We start from the raw sequence: 19,374 nt of genomic DNA on the forward strand, positions 1-19,374 counted from the left end.
AAGTACACAGTTGTCTTAATCAAAAGTTAAGTAGTACTCATTGAAAAGCAGTGATGTGAGTTCCACCTGTTCAAAGACTGAATGGTCCTTTTTTTTTTTTTTTTATCACCCAATAAACAAGTGGAGCGTATTTCGTCTACAAAAATAATATTAAACTGGATGCAGTATAAACAAGGTAAACCTGATGTCCTATGTGTGTTGTATGAGAAAAAGCTGAAATGTTCCCTGCAAATGCTGTAAAAGTACATTCCTCCCTAACCCTCTATCTATCATGACTAGGCTGAAGGATTCCTAACTCATAACATGTAAGACGGCAGTTTTCTTTTTTTTTTTTCCCACACATATAAAACACGATCTCTGCAGAATGGAAAAGCTCAGTAGAGGGGAATTTACTCATGTTGTGTCAGTAGGCTAAATGTGTTCTTGGCTCTTTTTCTTTCTTTTTTTTTATGATAAGGTGTTTTACAATATGTTTTTTTTTTTTTTTTTTTTTGCCCTAGATGTGTGGGGTACTTCATTTCATGGTCCAGTCTCCAGGCCTCCTCCGTCTCTCTCCACTCCAGAGCCGTTAGTCACAGTAAAGTGCCTTCAGTCCCATCCTTGTCTTTCATTCCAGCTTTGCCGGGGATTTGACATTAAGAAATGGGTGTTGTAGAGATTGTTATCGCGCCATATGGTTGCCCTTCCTTGGAAAAAACCGTGAGGCTGAAATTGAAATAATGCATCTTAGTGATATAAATACATTCATATTTGGTGTGGGTTTTTAAATTTAAATGTATACCTGAGTGGATCATGAGTGCTCCTCAGCGCTGCCACTGAAGGAGCGGCTCCGGATGTGGTTCCTTAACTGCTCGATCAGCTCTGGGTTCTGCTGCTGGATCTGCTGGGCGAACTGCTGTCCTCTGATAAAAAGATGAGATAGAGCACTAGTGAAACCTCAGTCAGGAAGGACTTATGGTATCTTTTACATGCTCAAGTCTGTAGTTTTATATCTCAAACCATCTGCCAACTCAAAAAAGTGCCAAAGACTTTTGACTTGGATTACCTGCTGAAGGAAGATGAAGACTAGTTCTTCATATACAGTAAAATAACAGAATGTGATAAGCTATCTCACTTTGTCTGCTCTTATCTTCTCATATTGTGAACACATACAGTAAACATACAAGTTGATATAAAATGAGCAACGTCAAAATGCCACCCACACTGGATTTACCAGGATAAAATATCAAAGATGTACAATTTCCCAATATGTGAGTGTTTGGATGTGTTTCAGCTCATCTCCGCCTACAGCATATATTTAAAAAAAATGCCTGTTGGGGTGAATGAGAGAGGAAGGTCTGTCCCTGTATCACATTTCTGTGCATTTGATGCCAGAGTGATGTCAGAATATTTGCAGAGAGGTACTGTAATATCACAAATTGTGCTGGAACAACAGTGTGTGTAACAGAGACCAAAATATTACACACTACGTCAATATCATTTAGCCATATGATACTGATTCAGAAATGCTGAAACAATGGCATGGTTAAAGGAACATTTTAACATTTTCAGTTTCTTGGTGAGAGTATTGATAACCACTCTCTATATGTGATATAAAGCTGCCGCCAGAAGCTAGTTAGCTTAGCTTAGCATTAAGACTGGAAACAGGGGGAAATAGCTAGCTAGCTTTGTCTGAAGGTAACAAAAATCTGCCTGTGTAAGCGCATCACTATTTAACATGTTTTAAAGTATTTTGATCTGTACAAAAACTGTAATTGTAAAACTGACGCAATGTGGTTTTACGGGGGCGCAAGACTCCAGTAAGTCATCAAGAAGTTGCCAAGAAAACAAAACTCTAAGTAAAACCACAATGAGTCATTTTAATTCTTACACTAATACATACAGATGTGGTTTACGATAAATACATACAGACACGAGAGCGGTATCAATTTCCCCAAAATGTTGCACTATTCCTTTAATATGCTTAAACACAAATACACAGCTCTCTAGAATAAATAAAGATGTAAAAAAAAAAATCATTTCAGTCCTATTAATAATTATAAATTGAGTGCACTTACGCTTCAATCAAGCTGGAAATGTCTGACAGTCCACCCACACCCGCCGCAGGACCCCCGACTGCATTAGACATCATTCCTGACATACTGACCACACAGTGAAGCAGTGAAAGTGAGTAAAAGTATGTTCAACACACACAAGCACTACACTTTAAATGCCTGTCAAATACAGATGACACTCACAGCTGTTGTACTTGTTGGTTCTGCATCACACTTGCAGCCTTCAAATAGGAAAAAAAAAGAACAACTCATTTCTGTGCTGTATTTAAAAAACACAATGTAGTGCTGGTGGTGGTGCTTTGAGGCCTCTCGGTGCACATACACAGCTGTCTGATTTAGATGTGTCTTGTCAGTGTCGCTGCAATAAAACTCTGGCACGCTTGTAGAGGCGTTCTTGGCCTGGCAAACGTTCCCTTGTGTCATCATATAACAAGTCAGGATTCTCCGGGCCCAGAAAAGGTCCTTTCCACTAGACATCAACACCGGTTGATTAATAGGCTAACTGTCACTCACACGACTACTTAGGGAAAATATCTGGTCAAACCGTGCCAGAGCCAAAACAAGCATGAGACAACCTGTCCTCTGCAGATATTGCACATTTATATTCAGTGTTGGGGAGTAACTAGTTGCATGTAGCTTTATGTAATTTAATTATAAAATAAATAAATATAAAATAAGTTGTTATAGTTACTGAGAAAAAAAAAGTAATTAAATTAAAGTTACTCATGAAAATGTTGATGATTATAAAAGGGGGTTACTTCTGAGCTCAGATCTTTAAGATTTTGCTCAGGAGGGTTTTTCCTCATTTTTTAATATTTATCATGTTACTGAATACATATATTGCTTTTTTTAATTCTTTGAAATCAATATATTTTTTATATTTTATAAATAAATCATGACATTGGCTTAAATAGTGTCACAATACCAATTATGTCTAAGCTGAACTTTTGACTTTTTTCATCTAAATATCTTTATTTTATTTTCCAAAACCTACATGAAGTAATGAATACACTTTCAAATGAGAGATAAATCTTGCTTTATAAGAAATGAAACCCTAACCCTCCCTTATAACTCATATCAGTATCCATGAAAAACAGCTGAATGGATACACTTATCCTAACAACTGAAAACATTTGTTATAAAATTAGAAAAATAATCAAATATAATAAGTTAGATTACTTTTATTAAGTAACTGAAATCAATTTACTTATTAGATTTTATGTATTATAACTAGTGATCTGTAACCTACCACATGTCCATAGCAACCTTCCCAACCCTGATTATATTACACCGGCAGGCTTTTAATGCTCTGGAGTCTTACCATGCTGATGAAGGCAGGGTTGTTGATTAAACTGGCCATGTCAAAACCCAATCCAGCAGCTATCTGTAGACAAAGGTTACAAAAGAATAATGGCTCAGTAGGTTGTGTGAGCTTTTATAGGTTATACAGTCTGTTATGTTATGAACTGGTAAATGTAGCTTGGTTTCTTTTCTTTTTTTTACTTACTGGGCTGGTTGCTTCTTTCTGCTTCTGCTCTGCAATCTTCAGGTTGGATTTGTAGGTGTCATTCTCAGGGTCTAATACCAAAGCTTTCTTGAAATAGGTAATTGCCTCTGGATACTTGTTCATTGCTGTCAAAGCCAATCTAAAGAAAGAAGGGCACACATGAAACTTGATTTTAACCCTCGTGTCGTCCTCCCGGGTCAAATTGACCCCATCTCTCTTTTGACTGTTCCTTCTTTCCTTCCTTCTTCCCTCTTTCTTTAATTTTTCCTTCCTTCTTCCCCTCCTCCCTTCTTTATTTGCTCCCTCCTCCTTCCATCCTTCCTTCTTTCCTCCCTCCCTCCTTACTCCTTTCCTTCCTTCCTTCCTTCCTTCCTTCCTTCCTTCCTCCTTTCCTCACTCCCTCCCTCCTTACTCCTTTCTTTCCTTCCTTCCTTCTTTCCTTCCTTCCTTCCTTCCTACTCTCCTAAATTCCTTCCTCTTTTCATCCTTACTACTTTCCTTCCTTCCTTCCTTCCTTCTCTCCTAAATTCCTTCCTCTTTTTGTCCTTACTACTTTCCTTCCTTCCTTCCTTCTCTCCTAAATTCTTTCCATTTTTTGTCCTTCCTTCCTTCCTTCCTTCCTTCCTTCCTTCCTCTTTTCATCCTTACTCCTTTCCTTCCTTCCTCCTTTCCTCCCTCCCTCCCTCCCTCCCTCCTTACTCCTTTCCTTCCTTCCTCCTGTCCTATCCTTCTGTCCTTCCTTGACTTGAGGACAACCGGAGGGTTAATGGTATCTAACTTTAAAACAAGCCTTTTAAATACTACAAAAAGGTATTTTAGCCTTTTCTGTTTAACTCACCCCATCCTCCCGTACGCTTTACTGTAGGTAGGATCAATCCCAATGGCTCTCTCGCAGTCACCAGTTGCCTCTGTGTAATTTCCCAGTTTACTGTGAGCTGCAGCCCTGCAAAGAGTTAAATCCATGACAGAGACTCAGTAATGCTCCTTTGCAAGGGTCTGGATTAATTGTGTATTAAGATAAATAATGCAAAAAGGAAGAAATTCAATTCACTAAGCAGCAGTGTCTGGTCCAGTTTAAAACATGACATCATATCAACCAGACATCACACAGGCAATTTTATGACATCTTCTCCTACTCAGCTCTGCTTGTACACTGTGTGCTGTTGTATAAAATGTTTGCAGCACAGTACAAGAAGAAAAACATAACAATAGCAATGTGAAATCCTCTCAAGCTTGCTGTTGTGAATACCTATTGCAGTAGTACACAGCATTTCTTAAGTCCAGATCAATGGCTTTTGTGTAGCACTCCACTGCACATCTGTAGTTCTCCTCCTTCATGTGATTGTTCCCTGGAAATAAAATATTAGATTGTTAACAGAGTTTACACAATAATATATTTTCTTTATATTATGCACTTCCATTCCACTATGAGCTTATTTCTTTTTATTTGCATTTGATTTGTTTATATATATCAACTTATTTATTTTCATTTGCATTTGCACATTCACCTGTTTTATCTATGGGCTCAGTGCTGCTCAGATATATTGTATGTGCTTCAATGTTTCTTGAAGGTCACACGGGGGGGGGGGGGGGGCGTTCTCTATAAAGTTCTCTATTAATAACAATTATAGAAATAGTTTTTACTTTTATCATCATAAGAAATTGCCTGTAAGATTACGCTCAGCAAATGTATGATATGAGCAATAATTACTCTTTAGGCAGATGGATAATCATTAATATAAATAACAATACACCTGAAATATTCCTGATATTAACATTTCCGACATAAATCATCAGAATATATGAGGAATAAAAATAAAAATTTCCCTTCAATAATTCAAATCAAAGCAAGTTTATGGTTTATTTTACCATGCATGGCTGTGCAAAGAAGAATGAAAGAGCATTAGCCTGGGATACTAATAATGATATATACCAGAAATATAAAATAATAAAATAAAACAAATTCTCTGAGTTTAATACCTTCTCACAGAACTGGGAAATACAGCTATTAATAAGTCAGTCCGCAAGATGGAAAAAGCTGCAGAGCTCCAAAGTGTTCCTCTGTGAGGCAGCTCATGACCTTTCTGACCTTTCTGAACTTTCTGGTCACACAGTGTCCACAAGTCATTTCCAAACTGTACTTGTGGGTTATTTAAAAATTAAGTAACTGAAGCACATATGTGGGTATGCTGTTGGTTAGCCCTCTAACCCCTCTACACTCAAGTGCTCCAATCCACTAAAGAACATTATATTTCTTATATTGCTTTAGTTACAGTGTCAAAAGTCATTGATCTGTTATTAGGGATGATACATATGGAAGCAGGTATCAACCAAAGTATCCAGTTTGAATCCAGCTTTACCTTCATTCTTAAGTTGCTCTGCTCGTTCAATGTCTTCTGGAGATGGGGAAGTCTCTGGTTTGCTAATGATGTCATTCTAAGTAAAAGCAAATTAGAAGAGTTTAGTTTAGTTTCTTTGGATCCCCATGAGCTGTTACCCAGGCAACAGCTACTCTTCCTCGGGTCCATAAGTCATTCATGTTATGAGAAAAAGGACCTTATTCAAGACTCAGTTGAATCAAACAACATGACTGGATTAATGAAGAAAATAACAGCTCATGTTGTTGTTACTCTTGCTAATAAAGATTTAAGTGAAAAAAAGAAGAGTAATTGATGTGATTTGTACAAAGTGGCTTCTTATGATGGACAGTTTGACTCATCAGCAGGAAAAGCTAAGGCGTAGCATTCCTTAAAAGCATTATGTTGAGTCTATTCTATTTATGTTTGCCAATAGACCAATGAGAGTGAGACAACAAATGAAAATGTCTGGAATGAGAGGGGCCAAAATCTAAATATCTATTCATAGCATTGGTCCTAGCCTAGGGTCTGTGTAGTACCCACCTTGAGCAGGTTATTAAGGAATATCTCTGTCAGAGGCTGAGGCACAGCAAGATGGCAGTCACTGGAGCTGATCTTAAAGGTGGTCTCCAAACACTGTATTGCAACTGCAGGGGGAGGAGTAAAAAAATGACAGGATTATATTGATTAGATACAGCTTATTTGTCAAAAAAAAAAAAAAAAAAAAAAAAAGAACAACAAGATATTATAATGACTTTTTATCATATGAATCAGAGCTTGGCTGCAGCAAAGTGAGATATTTCAGCTGTCCTGTTACATTGCATGAAATACACCACCGCACATACTGCTCATACTCTGATTTGGAGCCAAATAGATCTTGATTTCCTGCCTCTAAATTAGGATAGTGGACTAAGAACATAATGTTTATTAGTTTCGTTCTGAAAATGGGCAGGTCAAGAGCAGTGTGTCCTACATTTTGTTAAAGGTGCTACTCAGAATCGACCTACCTTCGAGGCTCTCCTGCTCATCTGAATTCAAAGTGCCACAATGTGTTTGATCTCGTAGGAACTGCACAATAGAGAATGCCAGGCGCTTCTCCACGGCCATTTTTACCTTCAATCTGTCGGGCAGAGGAAGTTGTTCGGAGTGAAACAGTGAGGCATGCATTTTGCTTGACTAATTCATAGAAGGTATTATTATTTATAAAGTGTGGTTTTAATAGTTTATTACACTTTGTCAGAGCTTAGTTATCCATGTCTTTTTATTTTATTTTATTTTGTTTAATTTATTTTATTTTATTATTTTCATCACCTCCTTGCTATATTTCATTGTCTCCTACTTTCATCTTGTTAGTGTTGGCCTTGTTGCTGCCCTCTGTGTTGTACTCCCTTTGCTTTATCTGTCAAATAAAGTTATTATTATTATTGTGTGGACTGTAGGCTTTTGACACAGGTTATTAGTTATTTCGAGTTGAAACCAACAATTATTTTCATTATGGATTCATCTGTCAGCTCATCAGTCATTGCTTTCTTAAAGCCCAGAAGGCAAACTCAAATGTCTTGTTTTGTTGCAACCAGCAGTCCACAACCAAAATATGTTGCTAATGTATTATGATAAAGGACTAAAACATAAATTATTCACACTGAGGAAGCTGAAAACAATAATATTAAATAAACAATAACACATTTCAGGTATTTTATCATTCAACACCAATATTACTCTTGCTCATATTGTTACTATTTAAAAAATTTTTTACTTACTTATTATTTATTATTCTTTCTACTGATGCTCTTCTATCTTTGCTATCCACTTGCTACTGCAATACTGTAAATGTACCCACTGTGGGACTGATAAAGGAAATGGATCAAAACCATTAATTCATTATAAAAAAATAAATTGGCGACTAATCTTCTATCAACCAACTCATCAATGAATCAACTAATCATTGCAGCTCTATAGATAGGCTATTATCCATCTACAACAACAACTATTACCACTTTAAAGAAGGGTTCATTTTAACATGTTGATGTCTGACCCAGGCATTTCCACACAGCGCATGATCGAGAATAACAGCAACCAAATTTAACCCTATAGGGACCTCGGGACACACACACACACACACACACGCACACACACGTATACAGCTGCACGTATTGCCTCATATTCCCCCATCACGTGCTACCATACGTTGTTTTGCTCATTTGGGGTCCACAGCTTTAACACAGCTCCTCTCCTCCCTCAGTGTGTGTTGTGTTGACACACACACACACACACACACACGTATTATATGAAGTGATGCAGAAGCTGTGATGTAATACCACAATGGGAGACGGGGAGGTATATGTTGCTATTCATGATACAGCCTTTTATATTGATAATAATAATACTACTAATAAAATAATAATAAAATAAATGCATTGGAGCAATTTCAGTACATAACACAAGTAGGTGCACGTCATTTCTAAAAAAAAAAAAAAAAAGCCTGTCTGTGCAGCTTGTGTGATGAAGATGATGATGATGGTGATGGTGGTGATGTTGGTGGTGGTGGTGATGATGATGATGAGGGCTAAAACAATCCCAATTCAGGCAGGAAAAACAACGCGAGGAGAGGAAACACGGGTCATGCCCACACCTAAAAAAACAACACCACGAAGCCAATGTATAAATAGTATTATGTCAAAGAATGTTATTCAGTGTACCCCCCCACCCCCTCCCCAAAATAAGCCCCCCTCCCACCACACGCCCACCCACCTACCTGAGCTCTTATCCAGCTGTCTGCCACTACCGCGTCATGAGGACTTGTGTCGGATTGATCTCACATCCTCCTCGGCGCATGCGCGTAGACAGCGGAAATAATCTCAAGCATTTTCCACACACACACACACATATACACACAAAACGCCAGAGCTGCTTGAGTTGCTACAGCTACCGCTAGTGCTGCTGCTGCTGCTGCTGGGACAGAGCCACAGTAAGAAGAGAAAGAAAGAAAGACAGACACACAGAAAGAAAGAAAGAAAGAAAGTGTGTGGGTGTTTTTTTTCTTTTTTTTTGCACGGGAAGACGCATGAATCTACCAGCATGTGTGCCTTAAGAGTTGCAGTGTGCAGGACGTTTTGCAGGTATGCGTTCAGGATAAAGTGACCGCTAAGCAGCTACAGTGTTAAGTCAGTGCATTTAACACCTGTAGGTTGAAGGTTGAGTTGCCTGTATTCAACTAATCTTTTATCAAGTGTGTTTTATTTGCACGTATGTACTGTGGTCTCTTATATTACACCTCTGGTCTCCCAAGAGTCCATATTAAAATAACTATAAACCACTTTAAGAAGTAATAGAGCATGCACGTGCATCATATAGCCTTGAGTGTTACAGTGCAGAGATACCTGCATACCTGCATGCACACACAAGTTATAGACACACTTGCAAACATGCACACTCACTTTTATATTTAAACTAATGCACACAAACTGCCAGTGCAACAATGCAAAGTAGAGCTGCAGTGATTATTAGTCAATTAGTAATAACAGAAAATTAATTCCCTATTTAGGTCATTGATTCATAATTTTTAGTCATTAAAAAAAAGAAAACATCCAAATTGTTTGATTTCAGCTTCTCCAGTATGAGTATGTTCTGGATTATTTCATTTTTTGTGATTATAAACTAAATATGGTTGGGTTGTGGACTGTTTGCCAGACTTTGCAGGATGTCACCTTTGACTTTGGGAAACGTTGAATGGTATCTCTCACTATTTATGGATTTTATACAGCGATGAAACTGATACCAGTGTCAGAAATGCCTCCAATACTGGCTAAAATGCTGGATCGGATATCAGCCAGTACACAAGCCTATGCACCCAACAAATACCGTGTAATTTATTAATAACTTTTAAAGCAGTTTCACACCCGGATTGAATGGCAGTTTTCTCAGAGATCATTTCTTCTTCTTCTTCTTCACTGCTCCTAAAACAGTAGCCTATAGCGAATCAGTGCATCCAATGGCGACTACTACTACCATACTACTACTATTACTACTACTATTATAGAGCAGTGAGGAAATTGATTTCTGGCAAATAGTGTAATATTAGCTGTCAGCAATTTGGCAATATTTTTTATTGGAAAGTCACACCAGTAAAAAAAAAGGCAACAAGTACAGTATGCACGGCTTTAGTTTCGGGTGGTGAAACTAGTGTTCCCAATTTAAACACCAGTAATCTTATAAAGCACGTGAAGACGCATCACGCGAAAGATAGTAAGCGTATCACATCCATGCAGGGTTAGTAGTATACAGCTTTAATGCAATGGTTTGGGATTCAGGTATCAGAATTGGTATTGGGAAGGAAAAGATGGTATCAGAACATGTCTAATTTTATAGACTAATTGCCTAATTTAATTGAGGATGCAATCGACAGAATGATCAATAATGGAAATAATGGTAAGCTGCAGCCTTATTTGGCAGCCTTAATAAGAACTTACAGCCTGCAATCCATCATTATATTAATATATTTTATATTACATGTTGTAAACACCTTGTTTTATTGAGTTCCACAGTTAAATCGTCCTATGAATGAATGCGTATTTGGAAATATTTGAATCTTGATATGTAATATTGATACATAATCTACGAGTTCAGTTTTGTGTCACACCTGTTAATCATAAAGGGACATTAGAGTGATAGCTGTCATTTCTTGCTCTTTAGCACTCTAAAAATCACCAAGCTGTTTATAAGTTTTGGCTGCAATTTGACATAGTTGGCATTTATGGACTTCTTTTGAAAGGCTCCCGCTGCCATGCCGTGAAACACTACACTGAGTGGATACGGGGAAAGGTCACTGCTTAGCATGGAAAAAATGCAGAGCGTGTGTCAGGTTTATAGCTCATATTATTGCCGGCTGTAACATCAGTTCAGTCAGTTCAGTCAAGACCGTTTTCATAAGAAATGCAACACTGCTTTAAACTTAAAAGTTAACCGTGAATATCTCTTTTTTTTTTTTTTCTTTTTTTTTTTTATAGCGTCTCTAAACCTTTCCTGAGAATGACCATCCAGAACGGGACTGCGATATCTGCCAGAGAGTGCTCTCAGGCAGGAAATAAAAGAAACACGCTGAGGTGGAACCTGTCTCCGGATGAGATCAGGACCAAGACAGACAGCCTGATTAACAGAGTAAAAAAGGTCTATGATGACGTCGGATCCTTAAACATAGAAAATGTGTCAGTCGAAAACACCCTGAAAGCCTTGGCTAATGCTAAGACGGATTATGCATGTAAGTCTTAAAAGGAGATATTCTATGTATTTCTAATTGTTAGAAATCGCATGAATAGACAAAAACCAACCTATGGATAAGTCCTACTAACAACTGATAGCTGATATATCTTTATTCCTCTATGTTATCCATAAACTATTAAACACATATCAATGAGCCCCAACGATGCACTGGGTGACATGTTCCTTCATTATCATGGACATGGACTCAGTAGTCAATCACATCTATAACTAAATATTAACTATAGCACCAAATGTGTATTATTCCATCACTGAAAATAGTCCCTAACAAAAACATTATTATTTCACCCTTTGGTGTTTATTTTTGGAGATATTTGATTGAGATATTCGTGTTTTTCTTCAGTCGGAGCATATGGGTCAAGAGTTCAGACAGTGTTAGGAAATGGACTAACATATTGTTGGTTTTGGTCTTTTCAAGAGATTTGTTGACAACAAGAAACAAATATAGAATAACAGCCTTATCCTTTTCAAATATATCAACTTAATTTTCTTCAAATACCTCTCTATTTGCTACATATTGTAAATTTCACAGTGTCTTTTCTGTTTTTCCCTCTTCCCTTAGCATCTCGCCACGCTCTCGATTTCCCCCAGTATGTATGTCCATCTAAGGAGGTTCGGTCTGCAAGCACAGAGGCAGACAAGAAACTGTCTGAGTTTGATGTGGAGATAAGTATGAGGGAGGATGTGTTCAAGCGACTTAATGCCTTGCAGGTACACCTCATGTCACACCTACTTTCCACATCACTCATAACACAGGGGAGGTGAAGGATAACATGAAAACAGTTTCCTTAAGCAGCAGGCGTCTAGTTCACCTTGATAATCTCATCGGAAAAGACGCAGCTTTGAAGCTAATGAAGCCTAATGTGTGAGGATTTGACAGATTTATAACAGTAGCTACGCCAATGATAGATTATACTCCCATTTTATGTCAGCCAGGGGGCAGCAAGTTCTGGACGTGCTAAGATTGTGTTTTACAATAAGATCAAGTGCACTATATCCTCATTTCACCCCACCACTGGTTCTTTTTTAGCCTCTAAAAGAAATGTAATCTCATCTAATCAGTAGTTGCCAAAACCACATGCTATTCCACACAGCACTGCCTGACTGACAACCTGCATTAAAGGACCATTATCTAATACTGTACTAACTCATAAAACAACTATGATATGTTACCAGAGATTAAGTAAACATGTTAAATTGAAATATTGACCACTATGACTAAAATACTATAGCCAGTATAGCTCTCCTTTCCTCCACTTTCCATTCTGGTCAGTTTTTGTTTTGGCCTGTTGTGTGTTTCCACCGACTGCCCCATTCAACTTGACCGAGGTGCTGGCAAGTCATTTTAACACATTTCAATCCCACAGCCATGTAATGCAGTGTTAAGGGTGGTCATTTCATGTATTTCGGTTGAGATCGTGTCGGCGCCCCGTTTCGACACCCCGGTGTTAGCCAGAGGTGAAACACTGGCATACAAACACAGCGTGCTGCAGCCATGGAAGCAAGAAAACAAACTGAGACTAGACTGAGATAGATTCCACCTGACCTAAAAACCTGCATGAGCTTTGAGTTTGGATAGGAGGGAGCAGAGAGGGGTAGAGATGTCTCTTTCCAATATTTTGAATTTAAACAGCAGTACCCATTTTACACGCTTGCTGTCAGTGTTACATATTTCTCCTGTGATAGATGAATTGATTTGGCAAAACTGCTTTAGTTGTACCTGTATGAAATAAGTTTGTCTCTATTTGTGATTATTTTCTGACAGGAAAAGCATGAAGAAAACTTCTCCCCAGAAGAAAAGAGATTCTTAGACAAGCTTGTTACATTAGGCAGGAGGAACGGATTACACCTGTCTAAAGATATTCAAGAGGTAATGCAATATGTGAACTGATTATGTAAACTACAGTCATTTGATTTTGACCATATAAATTGCAGTTATATTATAATTAATACTTGAATTTCTGTTTTTTTCTCAATATATCATGATAGAAACAAGCATGGCTTCTCAGTGTTGATACAGCCTTTAACTTATATTTAGTTTTATAGAGTTACTTTGTGAGGCCAACTTACCAGGACCAGGCAATCAGTCTTGGATTTATAGCAGGTTTCAGTCTTTGGATTTACATTTGGATCACAAGTATTCCTTAAAATGCCTGAATAATTATGTCACATAATGGAAATCAAATAAAACTTTCCTGACTTTACTTTTTCCCCCCTTTTTCTCTCCCAAAGGAAATAAAAAGAATTTCCAAGCTTATCAGTGAACTCTCCATAGAGTTCAACCAGAATCTGAATGAAGACAATACTTTTCTTGTGTTCTCAGAGCGTGAACTGAGTAAGCTCAAAAAATATGCACAAAAAATTCAGACTGATGGACCGCCGTGACTATTTTCATTCACTCATGGCGTTGTTGTCTTCTTCTGTTAAGGCGGACTGGCAGATAGCTATCTCAATGGACTGGATGGGACGGCAGATGGACGGTATAAAGTTACACTTGAATACCCTCATTACTTTCCCCTGATGAAGAGGTGTCAAAATCCTGAGACCAGGAAGAAAATGGAAACAGCTTTTCACAGCAGGTGTAAAGAGGTAACTGGATAATGGATAATGAATCTGTGTATCTGACACTTTCCTGACCACAGCAAGTCTCGACTGTCTTGCACAACACTTAATGCCGATACCATTGCAGCCTTATATAATCCATATAATCTTTTACATTTTCATTACTCACCCATTTTTAATATAATGTACAGTCTGCTTTTTTCAGCAATAGTGTAATTACCTTTTTATGTAGTAGTTTCTGCCATTCCTGCACTTTAAATTATCTTCACACACTTGAGGGATTCACAGGAAATGATGTGTGCATGTAATCCAGCGTTACTATAATTTTTTTATCTCATTGATATCAGCTTCATCATGTCCTGTTCACTCTCCTTCCAGCTGTATCATTAAGTTCCTGCTAATGTGAACCTAACATTTCCTCCTGCTGCCTTAAAACTGTCTGTCTTAAAACAACAGTTAGGTGCCTTTATGAACACTGAAAGAGGTTTTTCTGTATACAATATTTGTCTGCATGTCTAATTCTACAGCCTTTCTCTTTTTTTCCAGGTAAACACAGCAATTCTTGAGCAGTTAATACAACTGAGGGCAAAGGTCGCAGACTTGCTTGGTTACAGTAGCCATGCAAACTATGTGTTGGAGATTAACATGGCCAAGAATGCAAGCAATGTGTCTGACTTTCTAGGTATGACCCTTTCTATGTATGACCCCTTCAGCCCTCCACCCAGCACGGACACACATTCATTTATTCAATACTTTATTTAGACAGGGTATGCCATTGAGAACAAACTCTCTGTTTACAATAAGTGATTATAATACAAATATAAAATATAAGAAACAATAAACATAAACAGCAAGTAGAATAATATAAAATGAACAGATAAGCAATATGAGAAACAATAAAATAAATATATAAAAGCAATAAAACACACAATATGAAAACATATTAAAGCAATATATAAAAGTTAAAGCTCCTAAATGTATTCACACTGCCCTATGTCAACTAAAAGAGATTTAATGAGATTAATAAGGATTAGCTCAGTCAATTTTACAATCTTCTGCAAATTGTTCCACTTGTGTGGAGTGTAATATTTAAAAGCCAATTTCCCAATCTCATTTCTAACACCTTGATTTTCAAGGACCAAATAGTCTCAGGACCTAGTGCAGTGTGAAATTGAACTATACTTACTAAAGACATATAAGGTACCTAGAAAGTTTGCCAAGGAGAGCTTTGGATAAATCGAATACAATCCTGTTCTCCTCTCACTGCCAACAACTGTCACCCAACTTTCTGACGATGAATGCAATATGAGGTCTAAAGCCATCCCCAGTTATGAACCTGAGGGCAGAATAATAAACTGCACTGAGAGGTTTAAGAGTAGAAGCCTGGAGGTGCATTTAAATGACATCACAATACAGTTTGCTCTCTATAATAATGAATAATACATGTCTTATTTCTATGAAAGAAGGCCACTTTTGCTTTTAAAGACTTAGTCATTTCAGCAATATGTTTTCCAAGAACAGTTTGTAATCTATCTAGAAACCAAAGTACAATGCTACCATGGATACAACATTTGCTTTACCGCACAGCAATCACTATGCGAACTTTGAACCAGCTGGAGAAGAGAGAGTGCTATTATATAGATAACAGCAGTGTCTGCCTATAGATCAATTGTGCTGTTTGATACTTTTTCACCTAATTTGTTTATAATAAATGTGAATAGAAGTGGGCCTAAAATAGAGCCCTGTGGCACACCTTTGTTAACACTATTACAGCTTGACATAAAGCCATCAGCCACATCTGCTTCTACCATTGAAAAAATTTGTAAACCAATTCAAGATTTCTCCAATAATCCAAATAGACTCCAGGCACTTCAAAAGAATTTGATTGATTATCAAAAGCCTTACTGTAGATAAATAAATCAATAAAAAGGGCGACACAGTCCTGCCTGTTTTCTAATGCACCAGCAACATCATTCAAGACTTCTGATGCTGCCGTCATATACTCTAAATCCTGATTGATAAGATTTTAGCTAGCTAGAGTTGAGCTAAGAATGTTCTCACCTGTTCTCTAATACTTTAGTTAGACAAGATAGTATAGAAATCGGGTTTATAATTATGTAATTGACCCCTGATCCCCTTTATGTAAAGGTGGAACATAGGCTGACTTCCAAATGCCAGGGGTGCTTCCTGCCACCAGTCAGAAATATATAACATAAGCTGTCAACTAAAAATGGAGCTGCTAATATAAATAACATTCGGTGTCATGTAAGATGAAGAGTCACGCCATCTGATATTAGCATTGCATTGCCAAAGGAAACTTTAATCTATAGAAGAAGGGATATAAATAGGGAGGAGAGAAATGTGACACCCATTCCACTTGGGTGTAGTTTATGTTTCACATGCCTGTATTATAACATACAATAATTTATGGCTCATGAAGGCATGTGGCAAACATGTTTATCATGTACAGTATTTCAAAGTGGAAAGTGGTTGAATGTGTGTAGCCAGTATTTTGTTAGTCTATAGTATAACTTTTATATACATTAGAAGGACGTAATTAACAGTAAAAATATATAGAATGTAGTAATAGGAGTCATGATTGTGAGATATCTAACATACATAACATCTAACATACTGAATTTATCTCACACATAGTTCATATAAAGTCAATCAGAATTTAAAGATGATCCTGATTTCAATGTGTAATAAAAATCTGTTCTATGTGAGACATCCAGAACAAAGACATAAATGACAAGATGAGATTCAAGTACATATTGACACGTTTTGTCCTTTTAACCATTAAGATTTTCTTTTCTCACTTGACAGATATATTCTATGAAACACTCAAACCTATCGGGAACAAGGAGAGGAAATATATTCTTTCACTAAAGAAGAGGGAGTGCTTGATGAAGGGCTACCAATTTGACGGACAGATCAACGCCTGGGACTTACCCTACTACATGAATCAAGTGGAGCAGTGCAAGTTTGCTGTGAACAAGGACAAACTAATTGAGTATTTCCCTCTCGACGTGGTGACAGAAGGACTGTTTGGTATCTACCAGGAGCTGCTGGGTCTCACGTTTACGGAGGTGAAACAGGCCCATGTGTGGCATGAAAATGTGAAGCTTTACTCAGCATGTGACGCTGAAACAGGAGAGGAGGTCGGCCACTTCTACATGGACTTACATCCAAGGTAGAATATCTCACTTGTTGTGGAAAGAGCAATGCAGAAAAATATACATGGAGTTAAATTGAAGCTTGATGCAGTTAGAGACTAGAGCTCCTGATTTTTATGTAATTTGTGTTAATGTCCAGATTTCAGCCTGGCTGTGACAATTGCAACCATCTCTTCCACCAGGGAAGGAAAGTTTGGCCATGCAGCCTGTTTTGGGCTCCAACCAGGCTGCAGAGGGCCTGATGGGAAACGCAGGCTTCCAGTGGCCGCCATGGTGGCTAACTTTACCAAGCCTAGAAAAGGTTGCCCCTCTCTCCTCCAACACCATGAAGTGGAGACTTACTTTCATGAGTTTGGTCATGTGATGCATGAGCTCTGCTCCAAGGTGATTATTCCACCAGCAGTTTCATTATATTTGTATAGTGTCGCATATTAATGAGAATGAAAGAGTCTGAACTTTTCCTGTGTGTGTGTTTCTGTGTGTATCAGACCACTTTTTCAGAATTCAGTGGAACCCAGGTGGAGACAGATTTTGTGGAGGTGCCGTCTCAGATGTTGGAGAATTGGGTTTGGGAAAAGGAGCCTCTGAGAAGAATGTCTCGCCACTACAGGGACGGCACTCCAATCCCGGATGTAATGCTCGACAAACTCATTGCATCCAGAGTAGCCAACACCGGTAAGAAACTTAAACTTTCATTCAAAAAAATTCAAAATGATCTAAATCAAGAGCCTCTGTAGATGATGTGTTGACTTGTGTGCTCTCTTCAGGTCTGATGAACCTGCGTCAGGTCGTCCTTAGTAAAGTGGACCAGCTGCTACACACCAGCCCTCATGCAGATACAGCTGAGGTGTTTGCACAGCTTTGTCAGGACATCCTGGGTGTTCCTGCTACGCCAGGTCAGTTGTTTAATTGTCATTTAATTAACCTAGTTCAAAGGAAAGGTTCACAATGTGTCCTAAAACAATAGTCGGGTACCCAAATGAACAATGATGCATGTTTTTCTTCTTGTAATAATTCTTCTTGTGCATACAGGCCATTGAGAGATCATTTCGTTTTGCTTTCAATGATAGTGATGGAAGCCAAAATCCACAGCCCTCCTTCTTTGCAAAAATGTATTTAAAAGCTTATTTGAAGCTAATGTGAGGCTTCAGCTGTCCAAATTAGTCAAATCAATTCAATATCTTTTAAAGTTTCTGGATTTTTGTAGGAAATTCCTGCTTTTTGTTACTATTCTTCCACCACAGCTCAACAGGGAAACACTGTTCATTGAGAAACACAGAGGCAAATTGTTACTCAGATGGCTGAAGCCTCACTCATCATCTTCACTTAGACTTATAAACATACCCCCCCCCATCTCTTATACTGTAAGCACATTTGGATGAGATCTTCTAATGGTCAGTATGAACAAGAGGGATAATTACAGTGAGCAAAAGCAGCTTCAGTATACATTTGGATACCTGACTTTTTGTAAATCAAACTTATTCATAAAAAATGGCGAACCTATCCTTTAATACAATAAATACTGTGAGCAGGAAATGTTTGTACTTTCTTGTGGGGATTTTTTATATATTTAATTTGTTAAACCTTTCTGATGTGATGACTTGTGTTTTCTATAGGTACCAATATGACAGCCAGTTTCAGCCACTTGGCCGGAGGATATGATGGTCAGTACTACAGCTATCTGTGGAGTGAGGTCTACTCCATGGACATTTATTTCAACCGTTTTAAAAAGGAAGGCATCATGAATCCAAAGGTACGTTTTTTTTATTCTTACAATATCGATTCATTTGTAAGCATACGTTTTATTTATTTGTAATAAATGTCTTAATCGGGGGATGTTTGCCTTAAAACAGATCGGAAAAGAGTACAGGAGAGTGATTCTGGAAACTGGCGGCTCTAAGGATGGATTGGACATGCTGAAGACCTTTCTTGGACGTGCACCATGCCAGGATGCGTTCTTTCAAAGCAAGGGGCTGATCAAGTCGCAGAAATAACTGTTATTTAATGTAGCCAGTATTATTTTGTTTTTTGGTCAAAGCAGGGTGTATTTCTTATTCTCTGTATGCAGGTCAACAAGAAAAATGAATTTGATTTAAGTGTATTATTACTGTGTTTAAATTTTTCTACTTGATTGTTTCTACCTGTTGACATTTCTTCAATTGTACAGTGGATCACGGAGGACAACAGGCAACAGACATATTAACTTTGCAAAAAGAGCAGAGGTGTTACTAATAACATTAAAGATGGCTCTGTTACATCCATGTGTATATCCAGTAAGCTATGACGGTGATAGTGAGAATGAATGCATAATACCAGAACCTTGAAAATAAAGCAGCTAAATGGAATAAACCATTATTCATTTCATTATTTACATCTGTGCTTCTTCTGTTGTGTGTGTGTGTGTGAACAGTTGCAAGCAATAAGTTAAAGTGACAAAGCAT

General features: G+C 37.8%; 2 protein-coding genes across 2 annotated transcripts; one reads left to right on the forward strand and one right to left on the reverse strand.

Annotated features, from left to right (window-relative positions):
* Nucleotides 1-495: 495 nt before the first annotated feature.
* On the reverse strand, nucleotides 496-7,025 carry sgtb (small glutamine rich tetratricopeptide repeat co-chaperone beta). The gene is made up of 11 exons (XM_053340258.1): nucleotides 6,926-7,025; nucleotides 6,462-6,565; nucleotides 5,922-5,997; nucleotides 4,811-4,910; nucleotides 4,400-4,504; nucleotides 3,562-3,700; nucleotides 3,376-3,438; nucleotides 2,238-2,275; nucleotides 2,058-2,141; nucleotides 782-902; nucleotides 496-705 (listed from the first exon to the last, which is right to left on the reverse strand). Exons 1-10 carry the CDS (start codon nucleotides 7,023-7,025, stop codon nucleotides 791-793), a joined length of 921 nt encoding a protein of 306 aa, XP_053196233.1. The 3' UTR covers nucleotides 496-705; nucleotides 782-790.
* Nucleotides 7,026-8,934: 1,909 nt separating this feature from the next.
* Nucleotides 8,935-19,282, forward strand: nln (neurolysin (metallopeptidase M3 family)). The gene is made up of 13 exons (XM_053340079.1): nucleotides 8,935-9,037; nucleotides 10,925-11,175; nucleotides 11,758-11,906; nucleotides 12,961-13,065; nucleotides 13,428-13,530; nucleotides 13,624-13,784; nucleotides 14,304-14,439; nucleotides 16,584-16,950; nucleotides 17,116-17,317; nucleotides 17,422-17,608; nucleotides 17,701-17,829; nucleotides 18,550-18,686; nucleotides 18,787-19,282. The coding sequence occupies exons 1-13, from the start codon at nucleotides 8,997-8,999 to the stop codon at nucleotides 18,925-18,927; spliced, it is 2,109 nt and encodes a 702-aa protein (XP_053196054.1). The 5' UTR covers nucleotides 8,935-8,996; the 3' UTR covers nucleotides 18,928-19,282.
* Nucleotides 19,283-19,374: the final 92 nt, after the last annotated feature.

This window comes from Scomber japonicus, chromosome 19, assembly GCF_027409825.1.
Source record: "Scomber japonicus isolate fScoJap1 chromosome 19, fScoJap1.pri, whole genome shotgun sequence".
Classification (NCBI taxonomy): domain Eukaryota; kingdom Metazoa; phylum Chordata; class Actinopteri; order Scombriformes; family Scombridae; genus Scomber; species Scomber japonicus.

Bases quoted from the DNA above. Each gene is read 5' to 3' on its own strand.
- sgtb (XM_053340258.1), bottom strand. From the start codon at position 7,025: ATGGCCGTGGAGAAGCGCCTGGCATTCTCTATTGTGCAGTTCCTACGA. The intron at 4,911-5,921 runs GTAAAGCTGGAT...TTTTATTTCCAG, and splicing joins AGAGCAACTTAAGAATGAAG to GGAACAATCACATGAAGGAG. The intron at 3,701-4,399 runs GTGAGTTAAACA...TTCTTTCTTTAG, and splicing joins AAAGCGTACGGGAGGATGGG to ATTGGCTTTGACAGCAATGA.
- nln (XM_053340079.1), top strand. From the start codon at position 8,997: ATGTGTGCCTTAAGAGTTGCAGTGTGCAGGACGTTTTGCAG. The intron at 11,907-12,960 runs GTACACCTCATG...ATTTTCTGACAG, and splicing joins AGCGACTTAATGCCTTGCAG to GAAAAGCATGAAGAAAACTT. The intron at 17,318-17,421 runs GTGATTATTCCA...TGTGTGTATCAG, and splicing joins TGCATGAGCTCTGCTCCAAG to ACCACTTTTTCAGAATTCAG.